At 44.1% G+C, this 13,063-nt stretch overlaps 1 protein-coding gene across 10 annotated transcripts in view; it reads left to right on the forward strand.

Annotated features, from left to right (window-relative positions):
- The window catches only part of ahi1 (Abelson helper integration site 1), a 537,691-nt gene that overhangs the window by 196,578 nt on the left and 328,050 nt on the right, over positions 1 to 13,063 (forward strand). For all 10 annotated transcript variants that reach the window (XM_072499698.1, XM_072499696.1, XM_072499702.1 and 7 more), the window contains one exon: positions 4,068 to 4,208. In XM_072499698.1, the coding sequence (XP_072355799.1) occupies positions 4,068 to 4,208 (141 nt within the window). The remainder of the gene's footprint in view (positions 1 to 4,067; positions 4,209 to 13,063) is intronic.

The raw sequence follows: 13,063 nt of genomic DNA on the forward strand, positions 1-13,063 counted from the left end.
CTCCCTTCTCCACCTGTGTAACTATTTACAGTGACCTGTGGACCTGTAGACCCAGATCCCTCTGCCTGTCAATACTCCAAGGGTTCTGCCACTTACTGTATTAAACCTTCCAAAATGCATTACCTCACAATTGTCCGGATTACACTCCATCTGCCATCTCTCCACCCAAGTCTCCAGCCAATCTGTATCCTGCTGTATCCTATTGCCAATTTTTTTTTTTTGAGTATAAAAATTGGCAAGTCATGTTGCAGCTGTATAGAACCTTAGTTAGGCCACACTTGGAGTATAGTGTTCAATTCTGGTCGCCACACTACCAGAAGGATTTGGAGGCTTTAGAGAGGGTGCAGAAGAGATTTACCAGGATGTTGCCTGGTATGGAGGGCATTAGCTATGAGGAGAGGTTCAATAAACTTGGTTTGTTCTCACTGGAACGATGAAGGTTGAGGGGCGACCTGATAGAGGTCTACAAAATTATGAGAGGCATCGACAGAGTGGATTGTCAGAGACTTTTTCCCAGGGTAGAGGGGTCAATTACTAGGGGGCATAGGTTTAAGGTGAGAGGGGCAAGGTTTAGAGTAGATGTACGAGGCAAGTTTTTTACGCAGAGGGTAGTGGGTGCCTGGAACTCGCTACCGGAGGAGTTGGTGGAAGCAGGGACGATAGTGACATTTAAGGGGCATCTTGACAAATACATGAATAGAATGGGAATAGAGGGATACGGACCCAGGAAGTGTAGAAGATTGTAGTTTAGTCGGGCAGCATGGTCGGCACGGGCTTGGAGGGCCGAAGGGCCTGTTCCTGTGCTGTACTTTTCTTCTTTTTTCTCTCCAAAGCCTTCACATCCTTCCTGAAGTATGGCACCCAGAACCGGGTGCAGTACTCTAGGTGAGGCTTAACCAGTCTTGTACAAGTTCAATGTGACCTCCTTACACCGGTACTCATTGTTCCTATTAATGAAACCTAAGGTGGGCAACACAGTGGCGCAGCGAGTTAGCCCTGCTGCCTCACGACGCCAACGTCCCAGGTTCGATCCCGGCTCTGGATCACTGTCCATGTGGCGTTTGCACATTCTCCCCGTGTTTGCGTGGGTTTCACCCCCACAACCCAAAGATGTGCAGGGTAGGTGGATTGGCCACGCTAAATTTCCCCTTAATTAGAAAAAATGAATTGGGTACTCTAAATTTATTAACAAAAATAACAATAAAACCCAAAATTCTATATGCTATATTAACTGCTCTCTCAACATGCCCTGCCATCTTCAATTACTTATGTACCCTCTGCTCCTCCACCCCTTTTAAAGTTTTTCCCTTTATTTTGTGCTGTCTTTCCATATTCTTCCGATCAAAATGAATTAACTCACATTTCTCTGCCTTGAACTTCATCTGCCACTTGTCTGCCCATCCACCAAGATATCCATGTCCTTTTGAAGTTCAAGACTATCCTTATCACAGGTGACAATATTTCCAATTTTGGTATCATCTGCAAATTTTGAAATTATGCTCTCAATGCCACCATCAAGGTCATTAATGTATATCGGGAAGAGCAAGAGTCCCAAATCTGACCCCTGGGAACTCCACTACAAACCTTCCTTCAACCTGAAAAACAACCTTTTACCAATTTCTTATTCAAATGCCTACTTTTCCTTTTATTCCATGAGCTGGAGTTGCGCTCACAAGTCTGTTGTGTGGGGAGACAGAGTCACGTCCACGGCTGCAAAAGCACCTGCCTTCTCCCCTAACTATAGAATCACCTATCACTGTAGCACTTCCACTCTTTCTCCCGTGCAGCTAAGCCACCTGTTGTTACAGTCCTCTGAGGAACCATTTTGCTCACCAGTATCCAAAATGAAAAAGTGGCTAAAGAGCGAGATAGCCTCAGGGGGTTCCTGCGCTACCTGCCTGTTTCGCTTGAATATTCTGGTAGTCACCCATTCAATCTCTGCCTGTGTGATTCTTCGCTGTGAAGTGACTGTCTGTAAAAATGCTATCCAGGTAATTCTCAGCTTTGCAGATGCACCACAGGGACTCTAGTTGCTGCTGTGAGGGATATCTCTGGGCCATATTGAGATAACATCCGAGCCACTGATTTACAGAGAAGAAATAAACCACTCCATTTTTTATTAAATAATCGCACCGCGGGCAGCATTGCTGCCTCACAGCGCTTGGGACCAGGGTTGTTTTCTGGCTTACGAGACAGTTCAGAAACACAATGTAGTCCCATTTTTCTATGCAAATTCTGCGCATTTTCCACTAGTATGTGCATGTCACTTGATGTAGCCAACAGTGACCTATTGGGCCAAGTGATCTGTTTCTCTCCTGCAAATTCTATGAGTGAAATCTGTCATCTTTTCCTTTCCGGCCTAAATGGGATTCTCAGATCCACAGCAACTTAGTTGATTCTTAGCTGCCCTTTGAAATAGCCGAGCAAGCCATTCAAGATGGGGCTCACCACCACCACCTTTTCAAGGGCAATTTTTTTTCATAGAATCCTACAGTGCAGAAGGAGGCCATTCGGACCATCGAGTCTGCACCGACCCTCCAAAAAAGCACCCAAACCGAGGCCCATTCCCCCGACCTAGGATAGGCAATAAATGCTAGTCTTACCGGTGACTCCAACTTTGAGCAAATGGGTAAGGATAGCAGGTTTCCTTATCCACAGGGTAGTAATTGAACCAGTTGGGTTTTAGCTTTGTGGTGACTTTACTGAATGCAGCCCTTTTATTCCAGATTGATTTATTTTAATGGAATTCCAATTCTCAAGCTATTAAGTACGTTGCTGTGGATCTGAGAGAAACATATAGGCTACACCAGGAAATGATGGCAGATTTCTTTCCCATTAATAACATTAGTGAACCCCTGGATTTTTCAATTTTGTAGCTGCTGAGATGGGATTCAAACTCATGTCACTGGATCATTAGTTTGGTCCTCTTGATTACTAGACCAGTAACATAACCACTCTGTCACTGCACCCCTAATATGATCTGGCCTCTCTACTGACTGACGTGACTGACTCTTAACTCTCCTCTGAAGTGACCTTGCAACCAGTTGTATCAAACTACTGCAAATATCAATAAGAAGATTGGATGGACCACTTGGCTATGACCTGGAGGAGTGTTTTTCAAGCTTTCTTTCCCGGGATCCACTTTTACCAACCGGCCGTCTTTGGGACCCAGGCCGGCCGACCATCACCAACCACCATTTTGATATACCGGGCGCATGTCCTCTCTGCCCCTGCTTCTGGCAGGAAGACTCCATATTTAAAAGCCAGCCACAGCTATTGCGCGCTTCTCCCCCGATCGGGAGTGCCGCGACCAATCACTCGCGGCCCTCCCGACACTTGCCCGCTTTCCACCCGCAGATCATGACCCGTAGTTTGAAAGACCCTGACCTAGGGTATTAAATCAAGACAGAACAAGGATTTGAACTTTGATTCTTTTTATTTTTCGAGTCGCATGTTGTTCAGGAACGGAGTACAATAAAATAAAGCTGGTAGTTCACGCGTTTTCAGTTCTGAATTTTAAATATCTAAAAAGAATACATACAATCCGTACAGTGCAGAAGGATTTTGAGCCTTCACCAACCCTCTGAAAGAGCATCCCACCCATGTCCATCCCCTGCTTTATCCCCATAACCCCACCAAACTAGCATATCTTTTGAACACTTAAGGGACAATTTTTTTTTAGCTTGGCCAATCCACCTAATCTGCACACCTTTAGACTGGGCGGAAACTCGAGAACCTGGAGGAAACTGGAAGACACGGAGAGAACGTGCAAACACCACGCCGCCACCTAAGACCGGAATCGAACCCGGGTCGCTGCCACTGTGAGGCAGGCGTGCTAACCTAAAATATGATCATTTTAAAATTATTTTTCACGAAAATATTGCACTTAAAATTTAACTTTTCTCTTCAAGCACTTCTGGTTTTATTTGATTAAAGTATCCAGATTTGAGGCTCAATTATTGTATGTTTTGTTGCCTTTGTAGTTCACTTAAGATCACTGTCCAGTTGATTGTTTTTGACTATCAATGTTGACCATGATTGCAGACCTTTCTTTTTCCTTTTGGTAGGTGACCAAGTGGCAATGTATTCTGACCTTAATTATACTTCAGCAGTCCGTGATGTAGCCTTTCATCCTCATGAACACATGGTGGCTTTTTGTGCTTTTGGACCGAATCAGCCTATACTCGTCTTTGTGTACGATCAGAAAGGTGAGCTTATTGTTCAACTGCTATCTGGAAGGACTATAACTAAGTGTCCACTCCAGTTTACACTAGTGCTTAATAATGTACAAAAAGTAGCTACTTTACAGATATGGTACTCCTGAGCACAAGTGTGTGTGTGTGTGTGTGTGTGTGGAAGTGGGGGGGGGCGAGTTGCATAAGCATATTGTGCTTTTTTTTAGCCTACCTATTTCTAAGTTTGCTCAGAAGTGGTATTGTTTCAATAGTGTAGCTATTCTGTAGAATTGTTTTTAATCAATTGCAAGACCACAAGCGATATGCTTTGGATTCCCGTGGAAGTTCTTAGTGTTTTGCTAAAGAATTGCTGAATAAAGTAATCAGAATAAAGTTGGCCACAAGATTCAGCTAGAGTTTCAAAACTTAACTCCTAATTAAGAATGACTTGCATTGTTTAGCTCCGGGAGGACCAATATAATGTAGGTCAAACCAATAAATTTCATATTTGAATATGATTCAGCTGTGGAAATGAACTCAGTTTCTGTTATATATGTTAGTACGTCATTCAGTTGATGGAAAAAAAAATCGAATGGGAATAGACAAGCTGTGTTTGTGTGTGGGTGGAGGAAGAACACCAAACATTTTAGTGGAAACTTTGTGCTCCTAAGTCAAGTCTTATGTGGTGCAATGGTGTTAGCACTGCCCTTTCACTTCTGCAGGCTGAATTCAACCCATACTGATGAGATAAAGGTTTTCACTCCAATAACTAATGTTCACTAGTGAAATGAACTTCGATACATTTGGAATTGTCAATTTCCCATGACAAAGTTCACTGGTTTTGAAATGGAAAAGTTGAATTGTGGAGTAGCAGCTGCATCTGAGGTTGAATTTCATTACCTGTTCTTAGAATTTGGAAACAATGGTAATGCAATATATATTACCCCCCCCTCTCTCTCTCTCTCTCTCTCTCTCTCTCTCACCCCCCCCCCCCCCCCGACATCCCTTGCTTAACCCTGAAGACGTTGAAAACTTGTGGACTGGAGTAACACACATGTGAGCTAGTTTTGAGTTTTCAACAATCTTGCAGCTGTCATTGTAATTTTCTAAAGTTAGTCCACAAATTGCCATTTTTTTAAAAAACAGTTTACCAATTTGCTATTTGGAATTTGAATAATGACCCCTGAATTTATCCTCTGGTACCAGAACCATTAGGCTGCTTTGTTAGTTTGCTCTAAATCTAAGAACTGCTATACTGGTTTGAAAGCAATTAATAGTGGGGGGAAATTGTTCCGATTTCCCTTATAGGTTTGCTCACAACGTTGCTGCATATGAAATGAAGAAATAGGAACAAGAGTAATCCCCGAGGACGGTAGCACGATAGCACAAGTTGATAGCACTGTGGCTTCACAGCGCCAGGGTCCCAGGTTCAATTCCCTGCTGGGTCATTGTCTGTGAGGAGTCTGCACGTCCTCCCCGTGTCTGCGTGGGTTTCCTCTGGGTGCTCCGGTTTCCTCCCACAGTCCAAAGACGTGCAGGTTAGGTGGATTGGCCATGCTAAATTGCCCTTAATGTCCAAAAAGCTTAGGTGAGGTTATTGGGTTACGGGGATCGGGTGGAAGTGAGGGCTTAAGTGGGTTGGTGCAGACTCGATGGGCCGAATGGCCTCCTTCTGCACTGTATGTTCTATGACCCGTTCCACCATTCAATAAGGCGATTGCTAACCCTATCCTAGCCTCAACTCCACCATCTTGCCTGTTCCCCATACCCCTTGGCATCCCTATAGTTTAAAAATTTGTCCATCTCACCTGGGGCTGTACGGTGGCACAGTGTTTCAATAGGTTCACCTCATTTTTCTAAACTCCAATAAGTATAGGCCCAAAGTGCGCAACCTTTCCTCAAAAAACAACCCTTCATGAGACTTTCGGTGACGGCGGGCAGGAGGCGGCCGCAAAATGGAGGGCTCCCGGTCGGCAACGGCATTTTCGGGGCTTTAAGCCCGGTCCCAGGGTCCCCGGAGGCGGCAGAAGAAGGGAGGAGGCACGGAGGAGGCACAGTGGAGACACAGGAGGAAAAAAGGAACCAAGAAAAATGTCGAGGGTGAGCAAGAAAACGGCCGGAAAAAAAACAGCTGGAGGTCCGTCGGGGAGTGGAAAGGTCACCGCGGGGGTCACCAGGAAAAATGGAGGCTGGAGCACCAGGGAAGGCCGCACTGCTTACGGCTGAAGAAATAACTAAGGTGATGGCTGCGGAATTTGAAAAGCAGTTGGCGCAGATTGTGAAATGCATGGGGACGGTGAGGAAGGAGATGAGGGAAGTTTTGAGTATGCTGGTGGAGGAGGCGGTTTCCCCGGTGGCGAGCGCAGTGGCGGAGGTGTGAGAGCAAGGGGAGGCGCTGAAGGAAGTGGAGGAGACGTTATTGCAGCACGGTGATCAACTTGCCTCGATGGGGAAAGAGTTGCGGAAGGTGATGAATACTAACAAGGATCTGCGAGGAAAAATGGAAGACCTAGAAAACAGATCCAGGTGACAGAATTTGAGGATTGTGGGGCTGCCCGAAGGAGTTGAAGGACCGAAGCCGACTAAGTACTTTGCTGCGATGCTGGCAAAATTATTGGGGGAGGGGGAGGATCCCTCCCGATATGAACTGGATCGGGCTGATCGGTCATGGAGGCCTGTACCAAAGGCGAGTGAGCCACCAAGGGCAGTGACTCTGTGCTTCCGTAGGTACAGTGTGAAGGAGAAGGTCCTGAGCTGGGCCAAGCAGAAGCGGGTGGTGCAGTGGGCTGGAGCTGGTATACGTGTATACTAGGACTTTACGGTGGAGCTGGCAAGGAGGCGGGCTGCCTTCAACCGGGTGAAGAGGGCACTGTACATTAGCAAGGTGCGGTGCGGCATTGTATATCCAGCAAAGCTGAGGGTGACTTATAAGCTCAGGGACTTTTATTTTGGAACGGCGGAAGCAGCGGAGGAGTTTGCGAAAGCAGAAGGACTGTGGCAGAACTGACAAATTGAGGAATGGCCATGTGCCGATGTAACCTCATGACTGTATTTTCTTCTTTTTTGTATCACTGCGTGCGGGTGTAGAGATTAAAGGAGCCAATGTGGTATATATCTGGACAAGGGAAGGGACTGGACTTTCACTCGAAATGAGAGGTCTTTGGGGTGTAGGTGGATATGCGGGGTTTGTGTGCTAAAAGGGGATATTTGGGCTTTCCTAGGGCCGGGCAAGTGGGAAAGGGACCGGGCGGGGGCCTCCACGCTGGCCGGTTTAAGCCGGCCAGTGAATGGGAGTGAGGTGGGGGGAGGGGCTGTGGCCATCGGAGCCTGGCAGAACAGGGTCCGAGTGGTCTAGCTGGGGTGGAAAGTTGGGGGGGAAGGAACCGAGGTTGGGAGGAGGAGTTTTACAAGAGGCAGTGGACAGGAGGAGCTGGAGACCTGCGGTGGGGGGGTGAGGGGTGGGGGGTGGGGGAGAGCTGTGTAAGATTAAGGGTGACTACGGGTAATCCCCGATTCCTTTTTGCCATTTGTCTATGTAAACATGCGGGTTGAGGGTTGGGAGTTGGTGGGTAGATGGGATCGTTGTTATTATGGGGACTGACATATCTTGCTGATTATTGTTTATTGTTGATGGATGTAAATGTGGGAGAAAATGTGAAAAAAGAGGAGAATTTAAAAAAAAAATTTTAAATAAAAAAAACAACCCTTCATGCTAGGAATAAACCTAATGAATGTTCTCTGAACTGCCTCCAATGCAAGTATGTCCATTCTTAAATAAGGAAAGCAGAAGTACACAGTACTCTAGGTGTGATCTTATTAATGCCCTGTGCAGTTGTAGCAAGTCTTTCCTACTTTTATACTCCACCCTCTTGCAATAAATGCCAACATTCCATTTGCCTTTCTAATTACCTTGCTGTACCTGCACATTAACCTTCTGTGATTCATGTACGCAATCCCTCAGTACCCCAGCATTGTGTAGTAGGTCTCCATTCAAGTAACATTTTGCGTTACAATCGTTCCTCCCATTTTCTCACATTATACTCCATCTGGCAAATATTTGCTGACTCTCATAACCCGTCTATATCCCTGTTCAGACTCTGTGCACTCCTCACACCTTGCTTCTCCACCAAGCTTTGTATCGCTAGCAAATTTAGCTACAATACACAGTCCCTTCCCCCAAGTCATCAGTACAGATTGTAAGTAGTTGAGATGTCAGCACTGATCCCTTTGGCATCCTACTCGTTACAATTCGCCAATTTGAAAATGACCTACTTACCTGTTTTGTTATTTGGCTAATCCCTTTGTCCATGTAAATATATTGCCCTAACACCTATTTTCTGTCGTAACATTTTATGCATCTTATCGAATACCTTTTGGAAATCCAAATCTATTGGTTCCTGGTTGTCCATCTTGCTTGTCATATGTCTACTAACAGACTTCAATCATTTCATAAGACCATTTCGAGTCTGCTTGGTTGTCATGATTTTCTAAATGTCCTGCTACTGCTATCTTAATAATGAATGATAGCTGTTCGGCTAACTGGCCTATAGTTTCCTGCTTTGTGGCTGCCCTCCCTTTTTGAATAAAGGTTTTACATTTGTAGTTTTCAATCTACTGGGATCTTTCGGGAATTTTAGAAGATTGCAGCCAATGCATTCGCTATCTCTGCAGCCGACCATCAGGTCCAGGGGACTTGTCAATGTTTAGCCCCATTAGTTTGTCCAACACTTTTACTCTTGTGATAGTGATTGTTTTAAGCTCTTCCCTTCCTTTCTAACCTGAGTTTTATTAGCTTGAACCTATGCCCCCTTATCATCCTTCACAATTCAATTTCAATTAATATTCTTCATATAATAATTCTGTCCTAAAACTATTTTGCATGCCTCTTTAAGATCACCTCTCAGATTCTTTCTTTTTAGATTGAAAGGCCAAGTTTCTGTAGTCTTTCGTCGTAATTCGGTTGTCTTAAAATTAGGAGCGAAATTATCTGGCCCTCCTGGAGTGGATGCAATGAGCCATTGGCTGCCAGCGGGGTCTTCCCACATGACACCTTTGCATGACTCACGTGCTCCGCTGATGGGGAACACGCCACAGGGAGTCACCTTCAGCAGGGCTGGAAAATCCAGTCCTAGAAGTTCGACTTGGGACACTTCTCTGCACTACCTCCAAAACTTTAATAACAAAGAAAAGTACAGCAATGGAACAAGCCCTTCGGCCCTCCAAGTCTGCCCCGACCATGCTGCCCGTCTAAACTAAAATCTTCTACACTTCTGGGGTCCGCATCCCTCTATTCCCATCCTATTCATGTATTTGTCAAGATGCCCCTTAAACGTCACTATCGTCCCTGCTTCCACCACCTCCTCCGGTAGCGAGTTCCAGGCACCCACTACCCTCTGTGTAAAAAGCTTATCTCGTACATCTCCTCTAAATCTTGCCCTTCGCACCTTAAACCTAATAGTTCCATTGATTCTTGGCAACCAAGAGCTGACCATAGTATTCAAGGTGTTGTTGGAATATCACACTTTTTGGGCTGGATGATTTCTTCATAGATGTATTCTACTATTTTGCTTATGCAGTGGTTCACTGTTGCTGAGCCAATATCCTGGAAATGCCTCCAAAGCAGTATTGTGGGTGTACCTATACCAAATGGACTGCAGTGGTTCAGAAGGACAATTGGGGATGGGCAATAAATGCTGGCATAGCCAGAGACATTCACATTCCATGGAAGAATAATAAACAAAAAAGTTCAGCATTGTATTGGCATTGATGCTTCATTGTTTGGACACATTGAATGTTGAATACAAAGTCCCCTCCAATTTCTTCCTTTGCTATTTCAACAGCATTGATGCAGTTTGTGATTTTTCCCATTTTTCTAAGTATGCAAAATAATTTACACTTATCAGCATTAAATCAAATACTGTTCATTTGCTCACGTGCATGTTTTGCCCATATCTTTCCATTTTAATTCCTGCAACTTAACTCCCCTTTGTAAATTTGTCCACTGCGTTTCTTAATCCAAGTTTTTGATGCAAATTGAAAGCAGGGTCATCCCAATGCAAATTCCTCAGCACCTCACCCCCTCAGGATGTTAACAGTGGAGGATTCAGGGATGGTAATGTTTTGAACACCAATGGGAGATGGTAAGCTTCTCTCTTATTGGATATGGTCCATGCCTCATACTAATGAGTCTGTAGTTGTCTGTGTTGGTTTTGTTACTCTTTTTGAAATTGGTTCAATTTTTCCTATTTCCATTGGAATATCTCATCTAATGATTCCCTTGGACTGACAAATTTCCAGTGAAATATTGTTTAGCCCTGCAAATGTTTTTGTTTTGAATACTTTAAGCCTGCCTAGAAGTTGTATCTTTATATTAAAGTAAATCATTTTTCCTATTATCTCGCATGTTGCACATGTCTTCCGTGTTGAAAACTGAGTTAAGGTTGACCTGATTAAGACATTTTTTAAAAAGAAGTTTCGTAACAGGGAGCTCTTCAGAGGGTTAATAAAATTTAAACTAAGATGTAAACCATTTAAAGGGCAATGCAGTGACTATGGACATAATAGAACATGCAAAAGTTAAATATACTACTCGGGGATCATAGCGGTGTTTGCTTTAAGCTGTAACCATCTCGAAGTTCCAAGTCAAGCACAAGTTAACCCTTTTAAGTTACAACAAGTGAGTAGCTGCGCAGAAAAGTGCAAAGGTCCGTCCACTTAACTGAATAGGCAGCACACAACAAAAGGAAATTAGGGTTCGTTGGACCACAGATGTAGAATTCGCTGAGCTAATGATAAGTTAATGCGTATAGAAAATGGCATACATTTGGGAATTAAAAAGGTGAAAGATGTTGAGTTTTACCAAATGGCGCTTGGTAAATTGAACCGCCTACCCTTTTTCGTATGTTCCTTTGTGCTATTGGGATCTTGAGATGATTTGAGCACAATTACCCAGACTCTGCTTTAAATGTTGAGGCCCACATTCTTTGGTTTCAGTGATGACCATTTGACGCAGCCATAGAAAGAAGAAATAACAAAGCAGAAGAGTCAGAATGAATTTGGAAATGAGGGATGGACAGGATTTCCTGTAATGGGACATGAGACTCGATTTGAATGTTTTTTAAAAACCATAAACAGTTCTACAGGATATCAAAACACTGAACACTTCAGTCTGGTGATGTGTGGTCTGACACCAGAATAAATGACCATGTAAGCTACTGGGTTATTGTACAAAGCCAAATGGTTCCCCAGTGTCCTTCAGACAAATTAATCTAATTTCTCAACCTGGTCTGGCTGATCTGTAAATGGGCAAGAGAGGGGGAGATTTTTAATTTCCCCTAAAGTGCTGTAGCAAGTCAGTCAGTCTGGTTATATAATTGGTTCACGAAGGGGGACTATCACAACCTTTCCAGGATGAATAGGGGTGCAGCTTGCATGCATTGCCACCAGCTTAATTTTTTGAATACTTTGTTTAATAACATGTATTCTCCCCGGTACTTCGCACAATTTTTGCTGACTTCCCTTGATGCATAGCTTTGAAAAAATTGACCCCTTTCAGACAGGAGTTTGTGATGAATTACCATTAACTCAATGGCTATTCTGCTAAAAAGATGGCAACATTTGATTCATGCAGCTGCAGGGAGTGCTCAGGTTTCAGTTCTGTATAGAAACAGACTTATATATCAAGGTGGTGAATTGAGCAGAAGTAGGGAGTGTTTCTAGGAGTATTATGTATCCTGTTCATGCAATGATGTGCACCACCTTGCATAACAAGGGAGATGTAGTCCTTTGGGGGTTAACCAACACTAGAACCGTGATTTCAGAATATCCTTCCAAAGGCAGTGCATTTTGTTGCATACACATGCTTGTGTTGAGTTACGGCTGCCAACCCTCCCCAATTGCCCAGCAGTATTCCAGAATAGATGATTGATCACTTGGCTGCTGCTCTTAGAGACTTGGAAGAAAAGTAGATGATTTGCACCTGGACAGTACAGAAGTTGCTGTTTTGTGTATGTAGCCTTCCAATGTTTTCAGAAGTGGTTCCAGTTGTTTCTGATTTTCTTTCATCAGTTTAGGGTTACTTGCTGCAGAATTCCCACATCCATGGCTGGGGATTCTGCAGCAAGTAATTCACCTCCTGACTGCCCAAATCCTGTCCGCCATTTACAAAGCACAAGTCAGGAGTGTGATGGAATATTCTTCACTTCCCTAATGAGTGTAGCTGCAACAGCACAAAAAGCTTGACACCATCCAGGACAAAGAAACCCACATGATTGCCACCCCATCCACACCTTAAACAATCATTCCTTCTACCACCGACACACAGTGGTGTGGATCACCTACAAGATGCACTTTACCAATTTGCTGAGGTACCTTCAGCAGCACCTTCACTACCTAGAAGGACAAGAGAAGCGGAGGCAAGGGAACACCACCATCTGAAGCTCCCCTCCCAAGTCGCACACCTTCTTGACTTGAAATTATATTGCTGTTTCTTTGACCCTGTTGCAGGCTCAAAATCCTGGAACTCCCTCCCTGACATCTTTTGTGTATAACTACACCACATAGACTGCAGTGGTTCAAATAGGCCACCATCACCTGAGAGATGGATAATGCATGCTGGCCTTGCCGGCAACGTCTGCATCCTGTGAACCAGTAAAGAAAAGAGCTAATCCTTAGAAAATATGTTTTTTTTTAACTCAGTGAGTTGTTATAATCTGGGGAATGCACTACCTGATAGGATGGTGGAAACATATTGAATAGTAAATTTGGATATATTGTTGAAAAATAAAAATTTGCAGAGCTCTAGGTAGAATGGTGGAGTGTTACTAATTCGATAGCTCTGCAGAGCTTTAGGTAGAATGGAAGCAAGTCACTAATTCAATAGTTCTTTC

This window comes from Scyliorhinus torazame, chromosome 4, assembly GCF_047496885.1.
Source record: "Scyliorhinus torazame isolate Kashiwa2021f chromosome 4, sScyTor2.1, whole genome shotgun sequence".
Taxonomy (NCBI): Eukaryota; Metazoa; Chordata; class Chondrichthyes; order Carcharhiniformes; family Scyliorhinidae; genus Scyliorhinus; species Scyliorhinus torazame.